The sequence below is a fragment of the Mustela putorius genome, unplaced genomic scaffold (genome assembly GCF_011764305.1).
Source record: "Mustela putorius furo isolate JIRA1106 unplaced genomic scaffold, ASM1176430v1.1 tig00003972_pilon_pilon_pilon, whole genome shotgun sequence".
NCBI classification, from domain to species: Eukaryota; Metazoa; Chordata; class Mammalia; order Carnivora; family Mustelidae; genus Mustela; species Mustela putorius.
In genome coordinates, this window is record NW_025422115.1 from 6,949,820 (window position 1) to 6,973,911 (window position 24,092).

Consider the following 24,092-nt stretch of genomic DNA (forward strand, 5'->3'; position numbering starts at 1 on the left):
TTCACATAAATCAAATATGAAGTTTAAACATAAAATTAAATCTGGAGTTCAGCAGTTATTCAGTTTGATTTAATTTTTCATGTTAAGTTGCATACAATTAATCTTAATATACTAAAAACAAGCACAGTATGATCAAATGTCAATGAAATAATAGCCACCCACCCTCCCACCCACCCTCCCATCCATCCATCCATCTGTATTTATGGTTTAAAGATTCCTGTTAAAGAGTAGACATAAAGAGCTGGGGCCAGAGCCAGGTTGGTTTGACCTTGGGGCAAATTACTTAACCTCTCTGGCTCTCATCACTAAAAGGGGGTAAGAACAGCATCTATAACAAGTGTTTTATGGAGCTTATAAAAGAATACATATACAGACCTTAGATCAGTGCCTATTATCTGGCAAACATTCAGTAAATACTGAAAATAAGAATTCATTTTCACCAGGATCTAGATATTTTAACCTTCTTCTCCATATTCCTCCATCCTTTGATAAATCATTACATGTATTTCGGAGCTATCTGACTTACTAGTAATGTTCCAGCAAGAATATTACTTTAAAGATATTATTAGGGGGTGCCTGGGTGGCTCAGTGGGTTAAAGCCTCTGCCTTCAGCTCAGGTCATGATCCCAGGATACTGGGATCGAACCCCACATCGGGCTCTCTGCTCAACAGGGAGCCTGCGTCCTCTTCTCTCTCTGCCTGCCTCTCTGCCTACTTGTAATCTCCGTCTGTCAAATAAATAAATAAAATCTTTAAAAAAAAAGGTATTATTAGGACAGTTCTACTAATTCTTTCATTTGATTTAATTATTTTAATGTGCTAGAACATATAAGAAATGGACAATTTTACAAAGCAAGTAGGTAGAAAAAAATTACTCCATTTATATAAATATGTAATCAAACTTTTAGGAGCCCTATCTGTGGTGACTTTAAACCATATCCACAAATTGAGCAGCCTAATTTCTCTCCCCTTGAGTGTTTGTTAGACTTAATGATCCATTTGCCTGAAGTAATGGTACATGACTTCTAAGACTAGGTCATACACACGGCTGTTTCTTCCTTCTCTCTCTTGAATCACCTTAAATGAAAGAAGTGAGCTACCAATAAGGGCACCTGGGTGGCTCAGCTGGTTAAGTGGCTGCCTTTGCCTAAGGTCATGATCCTAGGGTCATGGGACTGAGCCCCATATTGGGCTCCCTGCTGGATGGGCAGCCTGCTTCTCCCTCCCCACTGCTTGTCCTCTCTCTCTCTTTCTCAAATAAATAAATAAAATCTTAAAAAAAAAAAAAAAAAAGGAAGCTGGCTATCATGTTATGGTGATGCTCTAAGAACCCTACAGGGGGTTACACATGGTGAGGAATCAAGGAAGAAGGACTCCTGCCACCAGCCAGCAAGGAATGGAGGCCTCCAGCCAATAACCAAATAAGTGACCCATCTTGGAAATAGATCCTCCAGCCCCAGTCATGCATTCAGACTACAGTCACAGCCAATAGCTTAACTGCAAACTTATGAGTGACCTTGAGCCATGATTCCTGCTAGGTAGCACATTTGTTGGTTAAGCAGCTACATTTTGCAGTAACTGTCATGCAGCAATAGTACCAAAATCATCATCTATTTGGTAAAGAAACATAAACCACAAGTTATAGTTCTAATAACAGCAGAGTAGATTCCATCACGCTGACTCTAAAAAATAATAATGATAAATTCTCAACAAAAGATGTATTAAATAGAAACATGACTTTATAAGGGCATCCGAAAGCCCACAGAAGAAGGCAGAGGCAGGCAGTGGAGTCAGGTCTTGAAAGAAGGGAGCCATATTTAGTATGACGCAAGTCTAAATCACTTTTCTTCTATGGGAACTACCCAGTTCTCTTGGTATATAGAGAGGCTAGAACTTAAGGAGGAAAAATGCAATCTAATTCTCGTGAGATGTCATAGGATGGAGTTTAGGACAGCTAGAGCAGCTGGAAATTGAGATAAATCTCAGAAAGGAGAGAGCCACAGAACAGGACATATAAACTCCCCTCAAATGGTTGGCTGATCTCTGAACGAAACACTTTTGGGCAAGACTCTCAGAAGTTCGGGCGCCTGGGTGGCTCAGTGGGTTAAGCGGCTGCCTTCGGCTCAGGTTACGATCTCAGGGTCCTGGGATCGAGTCCCGCATCGGGCTCTCTGCTCAGCAGGGAGCCTGCTTCCTCCTCTCTCTCTCTGCCTACTTGTAATCTCTCTCTGTCAAATAAATAAATAAAATCTTTAAAAAAAAAAAGACTCTCAGAAGTTCAAGAGGAAAAGACCAGCTGGAGGCTGAATGAGCTGAGTGGATATTTCAGACACTGCCCACTGCAGGAGAGTCAATTTGGACTTTGATTCTTGTCAAGTTAGAGGTCTTGGTAAACATTCCAATCTTTCCTCTGAGATGCCAAAAGATGTCTAAAAGGAAAGACCATGTGGTTGGGATAAAGAATCTTCCCTAAGGCTAAGGGCAAATCAGAAAGAGATCAATCATAAAAAATGAAGAGTCAAACCTCCACATGTTCAAAATGAACTGACTGCTGGAATGAAACTCAACAGCATTCAAAGATCACAGAATCCACAGTCTCTACAATGTAGTACAACAATGTTTAGGGTACAGCAAACATTTGCTAGCCATGTGCAAAGAAACAAGAGTATATGACCCATTGTAAAAAGAAGAAGCAAGCATTACAAGCACTCAGAAATAACCGAGATACTGGAATTAGTACAAGTCTTTAAAGTAACTCTTACAAATATGTTACAGAATCGATAACAAAAGATAGAAATAATGGGTGAAGAGAAGAACCTCAGGAAAGATGTGGGAACAATAAAAAAAAATGTGGAAATCACAGGACAGAAAGGCATGAGATCTGAAAGCAAAAAAAAAAAAAAAAAAGGGAATTCATTGGATGGAATTAACAACAGGTTGGACACCACAAAAGAAAGTATTAATGGGCCTGAAGACAGTGCAGTAGAAATCATATAATTTGAAACACAGAGAGGGGAAAAAGGACTTAAAAAGATGAACACAGCCTCAATAACCTGTAAGGTATATCAAGGAATCTAACAACTATAACTGGTACCCAAAGAGAGGAGAGGGAAAATAGGGTTGAAAAAAAATGAGATAATGACAGAAATTTTTCCACATTTGACTTAAACCAAAAAATAAGAATAAGCCCCTAGGAAAACAAGCAAACCTCAAGCCAGATAAGCATGAAGAAAATTACACCCAAGTATATCATACTCACCGGCAAAGCACAGATGGAAAAAAGAAATCACACTATGTAAACGGGGAACAACAATGCAGATTAAAAATGACTCATCATCAGAAACAATGGACACCAAAGGACAATGGAAGAACATTTTTAAAGTGTTGAAAGAAAAACATGTCCCATTAGAATTCTGTGTTCAGCAAAATTTCTTTCAAAAATGAGGTTGAAATAAAGACACTTTCAGATAAATGCTTAGATAAATTGTCATCAGTACACCTGCACTTCAAAAAACATGAAAAGAAATTCTCAGGCTAAAGAAACACGGAAACCACATAGAAACCAAAGCTAGAAAGTGAGGATGGGCACCAGGAATGGTAAATATGTAGGTAAATATATCCTTTTCCATTAGGATTTTAAAGTCAACTGTTTAATGAAGAAGAACAATGCCTATGGGTTTATAACATATGTAGTAAAATTTAAAAAACAACAGCACAAAGCATGGGAATGAGTGTCCATTGGAATAATCTGGTTCAGGTTCATGTCTAATACATGAAATAGTCTGAGTGCTTCCAGATAGATTGGAGTAAGTTAGGAGATACACTTTAATCTCTTGAGCAAAAGCTAAAAGAAATAAATAAAAATAAATAAAAGGGTACGCTCACGGTCAGTTCCATGGGCATCTCCTGTGTGTTAGCTCACTCAGAGAGGGTGGCTATGTTAGGGGTGCCTGAGGGTTGCCCTGTCGAGGGCTGGGCTTGGAAGAAGGGGTGTCTGCCTGTGTGGCAGGGCTGGAGCAGTATACAAGCAATTTTGGAGACCCAGCTATCACAGGTCCCCTGGGTCAATGCCAGCCTCCAACCCCACACTTGGCATCTCCATGGCCAGCCCCACCCTATCTGTAACGGTACGTGGCATGCTTCCATGCTAACTGTCCTATTTTCCCCTAAGTACCTTTCCTGTTCCCAGTCAAATTCTCTTGTACTGAGCTTGTGCCTCAGCCTCATGCTTCTGCCCCCACTGAGTGCTTGCCGTGCCATGACTCCCCATTTGCCTGTCATTTCAGTACTTGGTCTTATACTATCTTTCATGTTTGCATGGTTCATCCCAAAGACATGTGAAGCTTCTAGAAGGTCGAAGATTGTATCTGTCTTATCCTTATTCTTCTTCCCCTCATTGGCTAGCACAGTATTATACGTAAAGATATGAAATACATTAATTAAAAAATATTCCTCTTCCCAAGCCCTGTGGTCAAAGAAGTGATCTCTTCCGAATTCGGGAAACTGGGGTAACATTTCCACATGGAGTACAGAGTGAGAACCAACCACACTCATGGGCACTTTCTCTGGAGGTTCTCTACCTCCTTAACTGCTCTGGTTGCTCATTGCAGCCCACAGAGTGGGTGTCACCTACCTGCCTGACTCCAGAAAACCCTCTCAACCAGGACTTCTCAGACTGACACTGGCTGTCACACCCTCTCAGGATTTTGATATAATGCAGATCCTGACTCAGTAGGTCTGGGACTCTACGATTTTCTGTACTTCTAATGGCTCCCTGAAAATGTCAGTGCTCCCAGTCCAGGGTCTTTGGGGTGCAGGGCTCAGACAATCCCAAAGGTGGGTTGCCTTGAGCCCTAACTCAAGGCAACACAAATCACTTTTATTCTGTCTCTGAATTTCGGCAGGAGGGATGGAGTTGCTCAGAGTCCATTGCACTTATCCCTCAGCCAATGGTTTCCACACACAACGCATCTCACTTCATGGTCACAACAGACCTGGGGAGTCAGTTGAGTTATTGCTATTCTGAACCGAGGCTCAGAGAGGTTACATGGATTGTCCAAGAACACATAGCTAGCGGGTGGTGGAACTGGGATTGGTACCCACGTCAGGCTGCTCCTACAGTTTATGGCGAGACTTCTTAGGGGCATGTATCCATCGGAACCTCCAGCATGATCCAGGGAACCCATGGCCCAACCTCTCCATAGTAGACCAGAGAGGCTACAATCACTCCAGCAAAGGCAAAGCAGCAGGGAAGGCGGTGTCTTGGGAAGGCCCATTGAGCATGAGCATCTCCAAACTGAGAGTCCCCAGCGAGAACAGGGGCACCCCAAAGCCAGCTGGATGCTCAAGGACCATTCATGCCCAAGGCATGCACCTGCTCAGGTCCCAGTTCAGTGAAATGCCCCTAATTGCTACTTCGGAGTACCTGCGGATTGCCAGTTGGGGCTGTCAAACTGCCAGGCTCAGGCGGGGAAGATGATATGGGACTCTGCTCTAAATCCCCCTCCCAGCAAGGGAAGCCTGACTCCTAGACAGAGAAGATAACCAGGAGAGGCAGAAACACCTGGGGTCAGGCATTGTTCCTTACAGGGACTCGGAAGACCTGGTCCCCCACCGGCCATGGCGAACAAGCTGAGGGGAGCAGAGTGGGCACGGAGCCAAAGGGAGAGGCAGGAAGAGGCTCTGGGGTGATGGGAAGGAAGGCTGCAAGCCAAGGCCTAAATTGGGAGGACAACCTGTGACCAGGGGACACTATGACAAAGGTCCCCTGGCTAAAGCTGAGGGGCAGGGGCAGGAGAAGTGGGCCAGCATACTGGAGCAAGGACTTTCATTGTGGGAGTGACAGGGAGCCCCCGCAGGGCTGTGGGCAGGAGGGAACCAGCGTGGCCTTTTCTGAGGGGTGGTCTGGTTGACACTGGTGAGTCAGACTAGCAGGGCCGAGAAAGAAAGGGGGTGCCTTCCCGATGGCTTTTCGGGCAACACAGTGAGCAGTTCCTCAGTGGTGAGACCCCAGTCATGGGGTGCTGGCCGCCTGCCACCAGGCTGCAGACTGGGGGGAAGGGGGGGGCGTAGGTCTGACACAGCAGACCTGCTGGTTGAGGCCAGCAGAGGTGAAGCTGTTGCCCCTGGTGGGACACCCATGCTGCGGGCCCCGTAGCTCCCCAGCTGCGTGCCCCTGGACCTTACCTCCAATTTTGGCATTGTACGCTATGCCCACGATGCAGTAAGAGTTGTTGGCTGAAGCAGCGACCTCCCCCGCACAGCGAGTACCATGTCTGAAGCAAAGCAGAAAACGAAGTTAGGGCTCCGCCCGGCAATCGGGAGCACGTCCTGGGCATTGCTCAGGTCTCCTGCAAGGAGGAATGTCACTTAGCCTCTGTCCTGCCCCCCCCACCCCTCCCTTGCCAGCTGCTCCCCCGGGAGGGAGCCTCAAGCCCAGCTTTTCCCAACCCCCCAGGGCAGTCTTGCCCCTGCACAGGGCGAGCACTTCCCCTAATCCCAGGACGAAGTGAGGGGCTTCTGCTCCCCGCACCCAGGGTCCGGGGCTTTCCTCCTCCAGAACTATGCCTTCATGTCACCCACAGTACATTGTCTAGCACACTGCAGGTGCAGCGTAGACATCCATGGGGCTGACAGGATGGAAGGGAGAACGAATGGGTGTCCTGTGCCCCTGCCACCCCCATGCTCACCTTGGGACAGCCCTCCCTTCCCCTCCCCTCCACGGCCACTTAAGCAGGAGCCGAGGAAGAACGCTTGAAATTGGAACACTCAACAGCGGCGGAGAGACTGCGAAGAAATTACCAGAAAAACAAATTGCTTTCCTCAGTAATGACCCCATTTTCCAACGTGCTTCATAGAAGCAATTCCTCTGCAGAGAGGCCAAAATATGGGCAAGTTTCAACAGCCCATCTCTGTGAGAGTCCATGGGGATTAGAATCATTGATTTAAATTTAAAACCACCTTTAAAAATAGCCCCGGGTCTGTGTGCTAGCCTTCTGGAAGGGAGTCATCCGTCCTTCTGTGGATCTCATGCCACCCCCCGGGGCCAGGGCTGTCCCCAGTGTCACGGAGCTCCATGTCTCACCCAGATTCAGGCCTGCCCTTCACAGGTCACTGTGTCCTGTCTGGATCATTCCTCCCAGGCACCCTGCACCCAAGGTGTGCTCGTGGCTGAGCAGGAAGGGCACCTCCGGACATGACCTTGGGACACATGACCTTAGGACACGAGGCAGGAAAGCAGCCCTCAGGGCTGGGGCCTCTGCTAGCTCCAGGGACTCTGAGCTCTGTGGTGTTGAACACATCAGCCTAGCTGAGCCCCCCTGCACAGCACGGCATGGGTACCCGTGTTTGAACCTCACCATGGACTCTACAGAAAAGCAGAATACTATATGGGAGGGAGAAGGCACCTTGGCAAGCATTGTGTCAGCTGGGAGACCAAAGAAAGGTCTTTTGTTCTTTTCCATGAAATATTTCTGGAGGAATGGTACAAGCTCAGGGCATGGAGCAAGCCAGCAGAGAAAAGACAGGCAGGACACAGTGAATGAAGTCCCAGGGCCAGGTCTGTGAAGCTGGACTTGACTCCCCCCACAACAGGGCTGTCACTTCACAGCACACAAGTCATCTAATCTCTCTAGACCAGCTGTCTTCGTTTGTAAAATGATGAAAACAGCTACCTAGACGGCACCCCCCACGGTTTCTTCCCCTGTCTGTTCAGCCCGCCCACAACCCAGGGAGGCAGGAAGCATCGTCTCCACGGGAAAGTCTCTTAAGACTGAGATGAAGCCTCACCGCCAGGGATGGAAAAGCTTGGACTTGAACCCAGATCTATCCAACATCACTCAGGGCCCTTCCACCTCTCCCATAAGGTCATGGACGAAGACAAAAAAGCTCAGGCATATGACTTCTGTGCTCCACTAGGCCAAACCGCTGTCTTTTTTTTTTTTGTATTAAAAGAGTTTATTCATTTGAGAGAGAGAAAGAGAGCGTGCACATGAGTGAGGGGAGAGGCAGACTCCCCACTGAGCAGGGAGCCCGATGCGGGGCTTGATCCCAGGACCCTGAAATCATGACCTGAGTTGAAGGCAGAGGCTTAACTGTCTGAGCCACCCAGGTGCCCCCAAACTGCTGTCATAACACAACTGGTCATGGAGACAAGGTTGGAAACAGAAACAATGTTGGTCAAACATCTGTTTCTAGCTGACCAGCAGAGCTGACACCCCAAGAAGAGGCGAACTCCACATAGGCTGTCTTGTGCCTGAAGGGCTGTTCTGGCACTGGCTTCTGGCTCCGGGCCAAGCCCCAGACACCGGCCAGGCAGCCCCATCACCCTTCCGGAATCCCTACGGGGGGCCAGTTCAATAGTGATTCTGCAGGGAGAGGGACAGGGAAGCAAGATAGGAGGAGACAGAGTGACATACTTATTTTCATTGCTGGCATCATAACGCGGAGATGGGTCATAATCATTTCCGTTGACATCATAGCTGGCGTAGGAATCCTAAGAAAGGAAATCTCAGTGACCGAAGAGAAATGGCACAGCGTGCTTGAAATAATTTTTATGCTTCTATTAGAAAGTAGAGAAAAACATACACTTGGTACTCTTGTCCTAGAACTATCATCTTGCGTACGTTTTTATTGCAGTAAAAGACACCCCCCGAAAATGTGCCCTCCTAACCATTTGAAAGTATCAAGTTCAATGGCATTAAGTACATTCAAATGGTCGCTCACCTGTCACTCCCCTGCACCCCCAGACCTCTTCACCTTGCAAAACTGACACTCTGAACCCATTTTCCTCTCTCCACTCCCCCGGCTCCTGGCAATCCCCATTCTGCTTTCTGTCCCCAAGAATTGGACTGCTCTAGGTGCCTCTTCTAAGTCCAATCATACAGAATTTGTTTTTTGATTTTTTTTTCCCCGTGATTGGCATCTTCCATTTAATGTCCTCAAGGCGCACCCGTGTTGCAGTATGTGTCAGACTGTCCATCACCTTATGTGTCTAATGTTCGTGTCTCTGTTTAGACACTCACGGTTATAGTACTCGTATCATTTCACACCCTCCTTTTAAATAAAACACTTCAGAAAAGCTCTCATGGATTGTTGACTGCAAAACTGCCACTTTTAAGGGCTGCGTGATTGTCTCTCCAACAGATAGGGCATGGGTGAACTTAACCTTTGTTACACACGCAGGTTCATTAGAATACATTAGAATATTGAATGCCTCCTTCCTATGCGCTCCGTGCTAGGCTCGCTCCTTTACACATACAAAGACGTTCAGTCCTCGCAATGACCAGATGAGGTGCCATTTCCCAGATGGTGACACTGAGGCCCAGAAGTGAAGCAACTTGCCCGAGGTCTCGGAGCTAGTGAACTGCAGAGCCCGAACAGAACCCCAGGCAGCTGGGTCCAGAGCCCAGGCTTGACCCGTGTCATGTTTCACGCCGCTTGTGTTAGTCCGATGACCATCTCCACACCCGTTTCTGAATTCTTTAGGACCCATTCTCGGGAATACATGTGACTCCTCAAACATCTGGACCGATCCTTCTGGCAACCCCCGGCTCGAGGATGACAGAGGGAAGTGTGTTTCGCCAACACCCCCCCCTTCCCCACAACATGGTTTTCTGTATTGTTTAATATAATGGGGTGGGGAGGGGAGAAATGGCACCTTATGGGGTTTATTTATTTATTTATTTATTTATTAAAAATCATTTTATTTTTATTTTATTTATTTATTTGCCTTATGGTTTTTAAAATGTGTATTTATGGAATGACTAGCATGGTTGAGTATCTTTGCACGTTCCTAGACTTGACTTACATAGTTTGGAGCCAGGTCGGGGTGGTTCCGCTCTATGCCATCATCAAGGATGGTGACCACCACGTTCTTCCCAGTGTAGCCCTTCTTCCACGCTGCCTGGACATTCATTTCTGATCGGCAGCGGCTGTTCTTGTCACCACAGTGCTGTAGGCACAGAAGACACAAAGCCCAGCCCCAGCACGGACTCCTTGCAGTCACAGCATGGCATAAGATGGGCACATCGTACGGTGCAAACCCAGCAGGGGCGTTCTTATGCGTGCAAGTGAATGAGAAGGAAACACTTCCCCATGCCCTACAGAGCAGACAACCTCTTTCTCCCACCCATTCCCAGGAAGAGTGAATGGGAAGTGCTCCCCGAGCTTTTCCTACACCTGGCAATCTATCATTTTCCTAGGGTATTATCTCCTTTTGTGGGCTCTCACTTTTCACTGCTTAATTAGTCCTGAGCTTGCAAGAATTCACTGCCCTGCTCAAAGACTCCACACCCCCCCCACCCTGGGGAGGTTTTGCATCATTCTTAAAATTTTCACAAGAACATCTGTGCAGCACTGAAGCAGGGATTTCACAATGATAGGAAATGCGTCTGTTTGGAGTTGCCGTGAGGATTTAGCTTTGCTGGGGGAAATGAACCCATCCCAGCAACATGGCAGTGCAAATGCCCAGGGGGCAGTGAGGCCCACACCCCACTCACCATGTACCACATGTTGGACCAAATGGGGTCGTTGAAATAGAGGGCCTGCGGGTCGCTTCGCACCTGTCTCTTCACTCTGCGTTTAACTTCTTGTTGTTGGAGCCATTTCACCTGGCAGGGAGAAATGCAGTTACTATTTATTTTAAAGAGGATCTCATGATTGTCTGTAGCCTCTCCATCAGTGCTACAAGTGTGAAGACTGTAAAAAGGGGAGAATTGATCAAACAGTTATTGGAAGTTGGAAGCAAGACATTCTACAGAGAGGACAGGAATCAGTAAATTATAGTAATCCATACATTGGAATTTTTAGTCGCCTCTGGAAACACGGTACCAAAATAAGCACAGAGAAAAATCTAGCAAGAGATATGGCAAGATATTAAGAGCTGTAATTCTTTGGTGGTGACATTATTGCTAATTTAAAATTTCTAAATTAGGGTCCTCTGGGTGCCTCAGTTGTTAAAGCATCTGCCTTTGGCTCGGGGTCACGATCCCAGAGTCCTGGGATCGAGCCCCACATTGGGCTCTTTGCTCAACAGGAGGCCTGCTTCTCCCTCTCCCACTCCCCCTGCTTATGTTCCTGCTCTCTCTCTTTCTCTCTCTCTCTGTCAAATAAATAAATAAATAAAATCTTTATAAATAAATAAAATTTCTAAATTATCTTCAGGGTTTTTATGAATTTTCAGTTGGCATGATCTGCCTTCACAACCAAGAAAAAGGGTTTGTGAGGGAGTATCTGTGATACTTTGGAGCAGGAATCCAGGAGGCCTAGCTGCCTAGACTCAAAACACAGTCCAACTCTCACCAGCTGTATGACTGAGAGTAGTTCAGTAACCTCCCTGGCCTCAGTTTGCTTGTCTGTACAATGGGCACCATCATGGGTTGTCCTGAGGGGGCACTTGCGTATGAAGGAGTGTATAGAAAGCACTCACTTCAGCGTGTGTGTGTGTGTGTGTGTGAGAGAGAGAGAGAGAGAGAGAGAGAGAGAGTGTGTGTTTCGAGGTTGAAGACGTTTGTTTTGTTTTATTTGTACTTTTAAAAGACCACGGGGGAAAGAATTCCCACGCCTTGAAGCAAAGCATTTTCTTGCTACTGTGGTCCCACTTGATTCAGTAATGGCTCCCTCTGGGGCTCAGTCTGGAACTGGGGTGGGGATATGCAGGACGACGGCACTGGGGCTCTGCTCTCAGGAGTCTGTGCTTTAGGTGGGGTCCCCCACCAAGCCGCCCAGAGTGTGATGCAGGCTCTGAAGGAGCAGACAGGTAGGGAAAGTGGGGTGAGGAGGAGAAGGATTGGAAGAGGGGAACTTCAAGGGTTGGAGCGGTGGGGGCCCGGGGGGACGCCAGGCAAGGCTGGTGACCTCAGGCTCAGACCCAAGGCTGGCACAGCCACCAGAGGAGCCACCCAAGGCAACTCTGGAAGGGAATTAGAGGCCGCCAAAGGCAGAGGGGCAGAATGTCTTCCTTCAGACCTCTCTTGGCTTCCGTTTCCCCACACTGTCCTGAGGAAGGAAAGCAGGACAGCCCCATATACCGCCTCACATTTAAGGGTGGGGATTGATCTGAAAAGGCAATATGGATCAACAGGAAAAAGTGCTTAGGAAGAAGTATCACAGCCTGTCCCTCTACCAACGCGCTTTGTTCCTGAAACACCAGGAGACACCCAGGTTCCTTAGAAACACCACAAACAGTTCAACAACAGTTTGGGGCTAGGCACTAAAACGAACCTCGGCTCCAAGTCCTAGATAATTTATAATTGCCGTGAATAGATACTTCCATGGAAAATAACACTATACAGTGAGATATTTTGTTCACAATACCCTCTGATGGCATTTTGTAACTTCCCCATAAATCACTGTCTGAACCAGAAAGATTTACTCAGTACACAACACTTAAGACAATATTTCCTAATCTGCTAAACACCCTAATTACAAAACAGAGCATTGCGTGTACAACTAATGGCTACAAGCTCCCCAGGGACGTTCCCAATCCATCTTGTCCTACTGACTCACCACCCACCTTACTAACATCCAGCACCTTCCGTCGCTTGTGGACATCCAGTTATAGAGGAGAAGGAGGTGAACTCTCTTCTTCCAAGCTTGAGTGGGTCACCAGGGAGATGACATGGGAAAGCATGTTGCCAGAAGTCACAAAATAGTCCCCTGGCGGGATGAAAGGGTGAGCACCCTGGCCCCAAACCCAACGCTAACACACAGTTCTGAGGGTGGGCTGTCCTGGCATGGGTCCATGGCACAGATTCTCAGTTGCAGAGACGGGAGGGAGGCAGCCACCAGCCAAGGAATGCGTGGAGCCACTGAAAGCTGGAAGAGGCAAGGAAAGATTCTCAGCTGCAGCCCCATCGATACCTTGATTCCAGCTTGGTTCTAGCTTGATTCTAGCTTGGTCTCAGGGGCAGCTCTCTCTCCCTCAACAGGTCACTGTAAGTCTTTGACAACCGGTGAGCACTGGCAGGTCAATGGAACCAAATATAACAAATTATCCAGATGGAATCACAGGTGTCCTCACTGTCTCAGGCTGATTGGGCCAGTGGCCCCTGGGTCTGGGCTTCCTTGCCATTGTCTCTCTCTGGGCTCCAGACATTGCCTTGTTTCTCAGCCAAGTGCAGGGAAATATAAGGGGATCCCTGACGTGTGTGATTATCTTTCTGAGAAAAAGCAACCTAGGATCCTTTGTGGGGTTTCAAGTATTCTTCATAATACTTCTCTGGAAGTTCACCCAGACTGCCCTTTTACATGGAAGATTCACTCATGGTCTATCTGGATTTCCCAGCTTCCCAAGGAGGCATTCAGACTTTCTCCGGGTGAAAAATGCAGGGGAAGAGACCGTGGTACACACGGTCTACTTTTCAAGGCCGCAGAACTCAGAAAATCAGTCTTGAACTCAAGCAAGTCTGCAAAGGAGTGGGCCTGGAGCAGAATAAAACACATTTAGTGCCTCAGGATGCCTGGTGAGGGTAGAGCCCTCATGAAGACAATGGATCGTGCATGCATCAAGCTTTCAGATCACTGCATTGAAGGAAAGGGGAATACAGCACACAGGAAAGTTCCTGCTCATTCTACTTCACTCCCCACAGGCTTCTTCTTCTTCTTCTTCTTCTTTTAAGATTTTATTCATTTATTTGTTTTTGAGAGAGGGAGGGAGGGCAGAGGGAGAGGGAGACAGAGAATCTCAAGTCAAGCAGACTTCACGCTGAGTGCGGAGCCCAGCATGGGACTCGATCCCACAACCCTGAGATCATGACCCAAGCCGAGATCAAAGGGTCAGATGCTCAAGCAACTAAGCCCCCAGACCCCCTCCGTATGTTTATAGGAGGTTGATGGTGGCCTCCCAAAAGGTACGTGCACCCAGAAGTAATTAAGTTAAGGATCTCCAGACGAGATTACCTGGGTGATTTATTTGAGTGTGCCCTAAATTCCAGTGACATGTGTCCCCATACAAGAAGGCAGGAGGACAGCCCTTGGGAAGACAGAGACAGATGCAGAGACGGGAGGGAGGCAGCCACCAGCCAAGGAATGCGTGGAGCCACTGAAAGCTGGAAGAGGCAAGGAAAGATTCTCAGCTGCAGCCCCATGGATACCTTGATTCCAGGCTTCTGGACTTCAGGACGGTGACATCAGAAATATCCGTCATTTCAAGCCACCCAGTGTGTGGGCATTTGTTACAGCTGCCCTCAGACGGTAATACAGGTTTCAACAGTGGCTTTAATCAGGGCTGAGCTTTGTCAACGTTTGAGAATCCCTGAGGCTGTCCTGCTGAAGGAGGGTCTGGGATTCCAGCTCGCCTGTCCTCGCCTCTCCCACTGGAGACCTCCCCTCTCCCACTGGAGATGAGAATGTACAGGACCCCAGAGGAGGGGCTGCGGTGGCTTGAGGCAGTTCTGGGAGGGGCCCTGGGCTGGGTAGAGAGGCTGGAGGCAGTGGCTCTTGGGGCCAGCTCTGGCTGGAACCACTTCCTGCACAGACCTGTAGCTCTCGCCCACTCCCTCTGTCCCCCTCAGTGGGTTAAAGCCTCTGCCAGGTCATAGGGCACCACACACCTTTCCCCTTGAACCTCACTCTATGCCCAGGCCACTCCGCCCGGTCTTCCATCTCCAGCAGGCTGGGCTGTGCCACGAGGCTCTGTGCCTCCGGCCTGGTGGGTCCCCTAACCCCCTACCCACCCTCTACTTATATTCATCTTTGAGCCTCACACATGCTGGAAACCTTTTCTGATGTCCAGACTGGCCACTCAGGGGGTCCCCCTCAGAGCTCCTAGGCTCCCGTGCATGTCTCTTTACCACTGCCCTCACTCCCCAGTGTGCCCATTAGCCCTTCTTTCCTCCCACAAGAAGGATAACTGAAGTCACCCTGGTTTCCCCAGCTCTCAGCAAACACCTGTCCTGTGACAGGTCCTTGCTGAGCAAAGCTCTGCTGGACCACAAACATCCGCTTTCTTATGGAAAAGGCAAGATGAAACGGACACAGAATGAATACAAACTTTGGAGACTCTGCCAGAAGTGGGGGTCCATCTGATCGCCCTCTGCTCCCCACTGGCCTGGGGGTAGGGCCTGGGTTTTGCCCACCACTGTATTTCAGTATACCCAGCACTGTGTGGAACACAGAAAGAGCTCACTAAATGCTTCTTGAACACAGGAGTGAAGTTAAATGAATACATTTCTGATTACAAATATAACAACGAGTAGACTTTTAAAAAACACATTTCAGGGGTGCCTGGGTGGCTCAGTGGGTTAAAGCCTCTGCCTTCAGCTCAGGCCATAATCTCAGGTCCTGGGATCGAGCCCCACATTGGGCTCTCTGCTCAGCAGGAAGCCTGCTTCCTCTCTCTCTCTCTGCCTACTCGTGATCTCTGTCAAATAAATAAATAAAATCTTTAAAAATAATAATAATAAATAAATAGAAAACACAATTCAGAGGAGAAAGTGCAACTGAGTCTTAATGACCACCCCATGACCTTGACTGATTTTTTTCTGTGGAAGATCAGCCATAAGTGATTTGGGGCAAGAACAACGTTTGCCAAATGCCACATCTGGCCCAAACACAAGTCACCTCTCTTAGCACACAAGTATCAGCCTGCAAAAAACATCCTGATTTCTTCCCAAGTCCTATTTTGAAGGTAGAACTTCACGCTGACCCTCTTCCTTTTATGTTTTTCTTGGTATGTTTCTTGCTGAACATACAGCATATTGATCATAGAAAGTTATTTACTCTGGGGAAGAGAATTCTAGGCATGCAGACGGCTTCATCATCTTCTCCAGTTTATGTGAAAAGCAATGCTTTCTTCTGCCAGGCATGCCAACCCCCCATCCTTCTTCTTGAAGTCAAATTAAAATTAGGCCCCTGGTGAATGCCATTCTGTAGATAAGGTAAAATGCAAAGAAGGGTGTAAAGAGGTAACATCAATGAGCAGGATCCCAGTAGATGGCCTGCAGGTGTCACGGGTCATCGATGCTACTGAACTATGAAACTGTCCAAGTGGCATTCTGGCAGGTGTGCCTTGGGCAACCCTGGTCATGTTTTCTTCCCTGTGGGCCACAGACCTGTTGCTGGACCAGAAGCTGGGCATAGCACAGCAGTCATGGGCACAACAAGTGACAAAGGGCTTGTTTTGTAGCTTTCTCCCATAAGCCAATGATCCCCATGAGAGCATGAAAGCCCAGTTCCATTCCACCCAAAGCTTCCATGTGCTCATGTCCTGCTGCAAAGCCCTCATGGCTCATGGGGGCCCCACTATGGCTTCAGAAGCCTCAGGAAGTTGGCAGGAGCTAGAAAGTCCTAGAAGGAGGCTCCAGAGTCTTTGCCCTGATATGGAGCTAAGACAACAAAGACCATTCACAGAGACCCTTGTCCCCACATCTTCTCAGGTCCCCACTACCTCCAGGAGGAAGAGCACACATTTGAATCAAGCTGCTCAACTGCCTTGACATGCCCCCGGGATGCTCCGTTCACTGAGAGTTAATTCTCTGTGGGTTCAACGTTCCATGCACGGTTGTATCCAGAGCGTGGGAGACAGCTCCTGCCAGCTCTCTTTTTTCTTTCTCCCTTAGCATCATCAAAGAGAAGGGCAACTTCTTCTGTAATTGCTGAAGGACAGGGAATTGCCTCTGCTGTTTGCTTGTGAGTAAGCCAGCCCTGACTGCCAACCAGGAAATAGCTGTGGAGGAAGTCAGGGGCCAGACCCCCGAGGGCCCAAGTGCCACCAAATCCTAAGACCTCCTCCAGGAGAGGATAAGCTCACCAGAAGGAATGTAGACGATAACCCTCCGTCTCACTCCACCTGTGGGAGGCTTGGCAGCCTGCCTGGGCTTCAGCTTCCAAGCTGTGAAGTCAGGGGGTCAGATCAGCCCATTTCCCAATGCAGGTTGGACCGACTTTCAACCAGGAAGCCAACCCATTGGGTGGGGAATTGAAAGAAAGAAAAATAATACTCCCCAACCAGTGCAAATCATCTTACAGCTTGCAAGGTGGCCTGTCTTAGGACAGGCAATGGTTAATGCACACATGAAATGAGCCAGGGGGCTAGGCGGGGGCCTTCTTCCTCTGGTCTAAGGTCCCTCAAGAATGGAAGAATAGGCAAAAGTCCCAGGAAGCCCCAGAAACTATAGGCAAAGTGGTGTGGACATGAGCACATGATTTCTGCCCCCACCCCCTTCTGGAGAGAGAGAGAGAGAGAGAGAGGCAATCTAGAAATTTCATCAGGTTTTCAAATGGACCTGTAATTCCAAAATGGGTATGAACCATTGAATTCAGCTAGACTCACGGAATAGAAAGTGGATCAGGCCTTTCCATGTGAGGAATGGAGAAGTGCAGTCACACTTATGTTCCTGGGGGGTGGCAGGGAGAGGAACCAGGCCTGCAAGCAAGCAATGACTGGACAGCCTCATTACAGCCTGTCCCGGTGAGATACCCGAGCCCCCCTCAGAGTATCACTTGGGGCAGAGTGGGGAGGGATGCTAGGCTGGTCTGGCCGTGGCTTATCTGAAGACCCAGGAACCAAAGTAGTAGATGAGGGAGAAGAGAAGGAAGATGATCCAACAAAATAAAGGGTATCTTGACTCAGCACAGAACCCCACCTCCTCTCCCTAGAGAGAGGCCAACTGGGCCCTAGCCCCAACTCCGCTTGCTCGCCACAACAGAGCTGAAACGACGTGTAGGGTATCTCCAACCCTTGCCATCCAAGCTGAACCACATGGACACAGCTGTTTCACGAGGGAGAGAGAGGACCCTACTCATTCTGCCCATTTTGGAGACGGGAAAATATAAGAGTACTTTGGGAAACTGACTCGCCTCATTCTCTTGTTAGTTAGTTCTTACTCTGCTGGAAGGGAAGAGCAGGTAGCCCGGTCTGCACCTCAGTATCACTTGTCTCTGCTCACGGACAACAGGTCAGGTGGCCAGAGCCTAGTGCCCCTCTCCTCCCCACCCCCCAGTGTTCACTAAGTCGATACCAGTGACCACATCCAGCGTCCGGCTGGACCGTCACTACTGTCATCACTGTAGGCTTTAGCCATACAAGATACAGTGTGATTCATTCATCCAGGCCCTTTTTCAGGTTTTTGACATCATGTTATGAAGGCAGGCCATGATTCACTTCTGATGTTTTTACGTAAAAAGACGGGAATAAGCAAATGATAACAGATACAACTGGATTATGTGAACCTACTCTGTGCGACTGAGTTATGTTTCAATGAACGTGGACTAAGTGTCTGTCTACTATTTCCTGGGTATTCTGCTAGATTCACAAACAACTGAGATGTGGCCTTGGCCCTCGAGAACGTTATGGTCTGCTGGCAAGAGATGGGCTCACGTGCTTCTCTCTGTAAACTCCTCCACCTCAGGCCAGATTACCTTCCCATCATCTCTCCTAAGGGTCTGGAAAACTGAGCACTCTCCCCAGCCTCGTGCTCCCGGCGCCCCGGGGAACCATCTGCAGCTCCCGCCAACCCGGCTCTGTCGCATACCAGATCCCAGACGCACTAAACCACTCATCACTCCCACCAAACACTGCCATGTGCTCCTGTGTGCTCCCACCTGGGCCTGCGACCTTGGCACAACTTCCAGAATGGCCAGGAAACAGATGTTTATGGGAGCAAAAGGGAGGAGGCCGTGGTCAAGTAAATCCAATAGCTGCAGAGCAGGACAGGTTTCTTTCCTGTTCTTGTGTGTACTGGGAGCTGCCTCGGAGAGGGGGACGACACAATTTCTCCTACATCCATGGGACCACTAAGCCCTTCAAGATGGCACACTGCCCATGACCACTGGCAGCTTGGAAGGAATGCCAGACTTGGAGCCCCCACCTAGACCCTCTCTGGCCCCACCCCTGCGACGCTCAAGGGTCAGACTGGGATCAGAGTGGTGAGATAAATAGACACAACCCCTCCACTCCTGGAACCCAGTGAGGAAATCTCACAAGTCAAGAATATAAACATATAATGGTAGGGAGGGCAAATCAAGTCGGAGGGCGCTGAGCTGACTTCTGGTGGCCGGCACATAGGAGCTGAGGTGAGAGAGGAAGAGACATAGGGAAGAAAGGCAGTCTGGAGGGGGAAAGAGCCAATGCCATGTGAGGAGGGCTAGAAAGGCCAGTGTGGCTGGCGTCTGGCGGAGGAAGAAGGATCTGGGACCGACCTCTCAAGGGCCAGGGGCAGCGTCCCATATGGGTCACGGGATCTCTTAGGAGGGTGGCGTGCAGACTGGTGAGAGGCAAGGAAGCCCATGGCGGGCCAGTGAGGAGGGCAGGGCAGGGCAGTGGTCCAGGTGAGAGAGGGCAGGGGTGCATGGGGCAACGTGGGTCAAGGGCAGCACGGAGTTGTACTGGAGGTGGGACACATGTGGTGCGAGGGAGGCTGCTGTCTTTCTGAGACAGAGGCGGGGTCAGAGGTGGTCAGCCAGGCTGGGGAACGCATGGACTTTGAGATGTCTGTGAGGCATCTAGGCAGAAGCATCAAACGTGCTAATGAAATAATAAAGCTCTATCTTTTAAAGTATTTTTTTAAATGACCGTTTTTACCAATTCAGAGTAGCCATTCCACTCGACCCAGCTGGGTTATCAGGAAAATTATGAAGACAGCTGCTGTTTTCTCCTGCCCCCAGATGGACAAATCCAGGGGACCCTGGGAGGCGGCCCTCTCCTGCCCCCAACCCCCAGCCATGAGTTCATTGACCCTGAGAGCAACTTGGTCACTTACTGTCTGCGTGCTTGAATGTGCCAGGAACTTTTTGTTTGCACTTCGAATGGTTCTAGCACACCAAACGCTCAGATAAAATTCCATCTGTGGTTAATGGAAAGATCTGCTTAAACGTTGCATCACTGCTGGAAAGAAACCTGAGCTTTGATTAAACTCTGGGGGCAAAGTTCCATCCTACAAAACAGAATGCCTACTCTGGCCCTGGAAACCGTTTCCAACTTCAGAGCTTCAAGCACTGACACAGGCCTCCAACTGAAGTCTCCCACAACCCCCAGAAAGAGGCATGGAGGGCCTGCTTGATAACATCTTTATCCTTCCCTTTCCGTCATCAGTCTGGCTGAGAACGGAAAGGAAGGGAAAGGCTGAACCACCGTCATCACACTAAAATGTAAGGGTTGGAAGAGGCAGCCAGCCACACCAAACTATAAGCCAGCTTGGAACAAAATCAGAACGAGTAATTTAAAAAAAATTTGTGAGCCCTAGCAGCCATTGGCCGATGCCTCTGTAACATCTACCCTTCTCCAGACTTTTGGCAAAAGAACAAGTTGAAAACAAATGCTTTCAGTTTGCTTAAATGACAGCCCCTGGAAAAACCCACGGACTGATACTGCACACGGACAACAGTCGGGCTCTTCTCCCAAGGAGATCCACAAAGCACTTGGAGCCAAATGGCCCTTTTCAAGGGAGGTTAGAAAAAAACATCAAGAAAGGTAATTAAGAACGTAAAGAAAATGATAGCACAATTCCGGGACAGGATCTGCGCAAAAATTAAAAAAAAAAAAAAAAAAGATGCTTAGTGAGTGTGTGCATCTGCACCCGGGCACACGTGCATGAGCAGCAGGACAGAGTCTCCAGTATTGCCTCCCCCGCTCGTGTTTGTTTTGTTCGATATTAACAAATGTACGCTCCATCCACTCTTTCATGAGGTAGGGATGGATTGTAAATTCTATCCCTTATCAAAGCACTTTTTCTACAATAGGGACTGGAGCTAATTATAGTAAAATACCATCTGCATTCGATTGCACTGTACTCGAAGCTCTGTAACATTCATTTCCAGTTTGGTCATTCAGACCCAATGGTGACTTCGCATTCCAGTGTCTCTGAATAACATTAACTCATCTCGTCCTTTCCTTAAGAATACTAATCACAGCCTCTCCAAATGCCTAGGTGTCGCAGAAATGTCTCGCTGAGGTAGGAAAGCGTTCTGGAGGGCTGCGAGAAAAATCGACATGAAGCACTTGTGTGAAACGGGTAATTTGGCCCCAATATTTCATCAGAAGGACAAGACAGAGTAAGTATTAGTTAGTCCGACTGACGGCTAATTGATCTGGTTTGTATTCAACTAGACTGACTTTAAACGGGGGTATTTCGCTTGCGATTCTGAATTCATAATTGGTTCAGATGTCTCTCTCTGCTTTCCTGCGGCTACAAATTTAATTAGCACTGCGAGAAGGCAGCAGCCAATCACACGCAAGTCACAGGCGGGTCCCCACTCTGCAGACTGTTTACCTTTTCTCTCTTTCTTCTAGAGTGGCACGAAGCTTTGAGAGCAGCCCCGCCAGGAGCTTAGTAAGGTCTTGTATAAAAATGACTTGTATTTGGGAAAACTTAACAGCCACAGCCTTTGCTAAGGGAAAGTCTATCCTCTCCTCCCTTCAAGGACACAGCGGATCGCTGGGAATGGTTTGCCCTCCGTCCCAAACAGAATGGAATACTCTGGGACCGCCTCAAAGGAACAAGCCAGGCACCTTAGATACTGCCTCCAACCCTCTGCTGCCTGATTCCCATGCCCTGCTCCGCGGCGGGCTTGCCCAGGGCAGAGGCCAGCTGGGTGGGCATCTCTGCCTCCCCTGGGGCCCAGGGCCTGGTATCCAGCATGGGCACAATTAATACTTGGGGAAGGAAAGGAAGTGCAGTCAAGTTGAATACCTTTAAATGTTTTTTGTTTTTTCGATTTTCTTATTTATTTGCTAGAGAGGAAGAGGGAGAAACAGACTCCCTGCTGAGTAGAGAGCCCGACATAGGCTCAACCTGAGCCGAAAGAAGATGCTTAACCCACTGAGCCACCCAGGTGCCCCTGAGTTTTTGGTTTTTTTGCTTTTTTTCCCTTAAAGATTTATTTATTTATTTATTTAGAGAGAAAGTGAGTGAGCGTGGAGGGGGAGGGGCAGAGGGAGAGAGAGAATCTCAAGCAGACTCCACGCTGAGTGTGGAGCCCTGCACGGGACTCGATCTCACGACCCTCAAGAATTGGACACTTAACTCACTGAGCCACATCGGTGCTCCAGATACCTTTAAAAGATTTAAAATTCAGTCGCTTAAAAAAAACAACAGGTCCTGTTTCAACTCTGCTGTGGTTCTAACCATGGAGGAACAGCTTAATTCTCAGAACACCCTGTGGGAAAGGGGCCAAAAAATGCACTGCCCCATTGTCTTCTCATTGCATCCTTCCATGGGGGGGATGGGGGCTCCCCCCTTCAGATGGCTTGCCCTTCGTTGTAACTATCTGTGCAGTCACGACTTAACAACTCTGAAGACCTGGGATGAAGAACAAGCATGTCATCCTCAGAAGACGGAGCGCACTGCTTGCGTGGACGTGAAACTGTGGAGGGTCTGCCAGCAGCTCCCTTCCTAGCTCAGAAGTTTCTTGATGCTTTGACAGAGGCTGCTGCTGTGAATCTCAGCACTACCCGCCCCCCCACTGCCACCTCGCAACTGCCAAGAATCCATGTTTCTTTGGTGACCAAGCACACAGTACCCTTCCACTCAGTTTTACACCAGCGGAAGCATTGGGTCTGCTCAGCCTTCTCCGGTTGCCCCATTCTGTCAGAGTCAGCAACTACGATCTGGCTCTGCTTCCCAGAGGGAAAAAAATTATACCAGCCCCTTTGAAAAACATTCCTTCCAGTTCCATGGTGTGAACGCACGTAGGTATAGGTATAATCATAGCCCCCTAGGACCAGGTGAGCTGAGGTACATAAAAATGCTCCAGCACACAGTAATCCCTCAATAAACATCAGACTCTTTTCCCAGCTAGGAAGAAGTAAGGGGATTAGCATAATGCTTTGTATCTATTTCCTTCTATCTATTCATCTATCCGTTCATCCACCTGCCTATAAAATCAATTCAGAAATATATACAAGACACGCCTGCCTGTTACAGCCCAGTTACACGAACGAGCTCCACGAGGACCACCTTCTCACGTGCTCCAAATCAGATCACCACAAAGTGACACTCTGGAGAAGGGTGTTTCAGGTGCTGTGCTCAGGGATAAACCGTCTCTCCAGCTGCCCACCCCCAGCCCTCAGCTCAGCCACTACAAAAGGAGCCCACGACCGTCCACGAGGGTAGCCTGGGACGACACCAAGAACTCATTTCTCCATGGAAACTTTATTACAAATATTCTGTGGGAAAAAAGAAATAGTATCATGTGTCGGCTTGGAAGCCCAAAGTAACATTTAGCAGCACATTGCTTTTCAGAGATGGTGATTTCCATGTTTGAAAACTATGATGTACCAATGGCCTCATTTCTTTGTTGGGGCTGCTACTACTTCTCTTGCGAACTTCACCTTCCCTCCTAGCACTCATCACCCTAGGACAGATCACATATTTTTCTACTTCCTGCTTCATTTTCTGTCAGCCTGATCACCTGCTCCAAGGGCACCAACTAGGGCCACAGCCTGACCCGTGGCTGTTTATCCCAATGTCACCTGCTGAATGAAAGGAAGTCCTCCAAAGCTAACTCGACCATCTTGAATTTTTTTTTTAATTTTTTTTTAAGATTTTATTTATTTATTTGACAGAGAGAGATCACAAGTAGGCAGAGAGGCAGGCAGAGAGAGAGAGGAGGAAGCAGGCTCCCTGCTGAGCAGAGAGCCCGATGTGGGACTCGATCCCAGGACCCTGAGATCATGACCTGAGCAGAAGGCAGCGGCTTAACCCACTGAGCCACCCAGGCGCCCCCATCTTGAATTTTTAAGCTTCCAGAGGATCTGATCTGCTGGCTGGCACTTGTGGAACACTAGTATCAACCCTATGCAGAGAGGACGTACTGTACTTAATGACCCAATAAATATGGATTCTATGGAAAACAAATTGTTAGCCTCTTTGAAAATTATATTTGCTCTAATCTCAAAGATCACACGCATTTTTTAGGGGAAAACAGTTATATTTACTGCCCGAGTTTTTAAATTCATGGTAACCATTAAGACACAGGCTATGACAACCACAAAAACATCCATCGGCCCAATCTCTAATTTCATTAATAAAATACTAGGTTCGGTTGCCTAGTCTTTGTGCTCTGCTGGGTCATATTCATATACTTATCTCCTCTGATTACTCTGTGTTTTGTTGATTTTTTTAAAGATTTAAAATATCAATAGATCTATACCC

The 24,092-nt window shown here is 48.2% G+C and overlaps 1 protein-coding gene across 3 annotated transcripts in view; it reads right to left on the minus strand.

The window, feature by feature from the left end:
- The window catches only part of PCSK6 (proprotein convertase subtilisin/kexin type 6), a 180,088-nt gene that overhangs the window by 109,868 nt on the left and 46,128 nt on the right, over positions 1-24,092 (minus strand). For all 3 annotated transcript variants that reach the window (XM_045070491.1, XM_045070492.1, XM_045070493.1), the window contains exons 3-6: positions 10,500-10,610; positions 9,809-9,952; positions 8,418-8,494; positions 6,187-6,275 (exon numbers count right to left, since the gene is read on the minus strand). In XM_045070491.1, the coding sequence (XP_044926426.1) occupies positions 6,187-6,275; positions 8,418-8,494; positions 9,809-9,952; positions 10,500-10,610 (421 nt within the window). The remainder of the gene's footprint in view (positions 1-6,186; positions 6,276-8,417; positions 8,495-9,808; positions 9,953-10,499; positions 10,611-24,092) is intronic.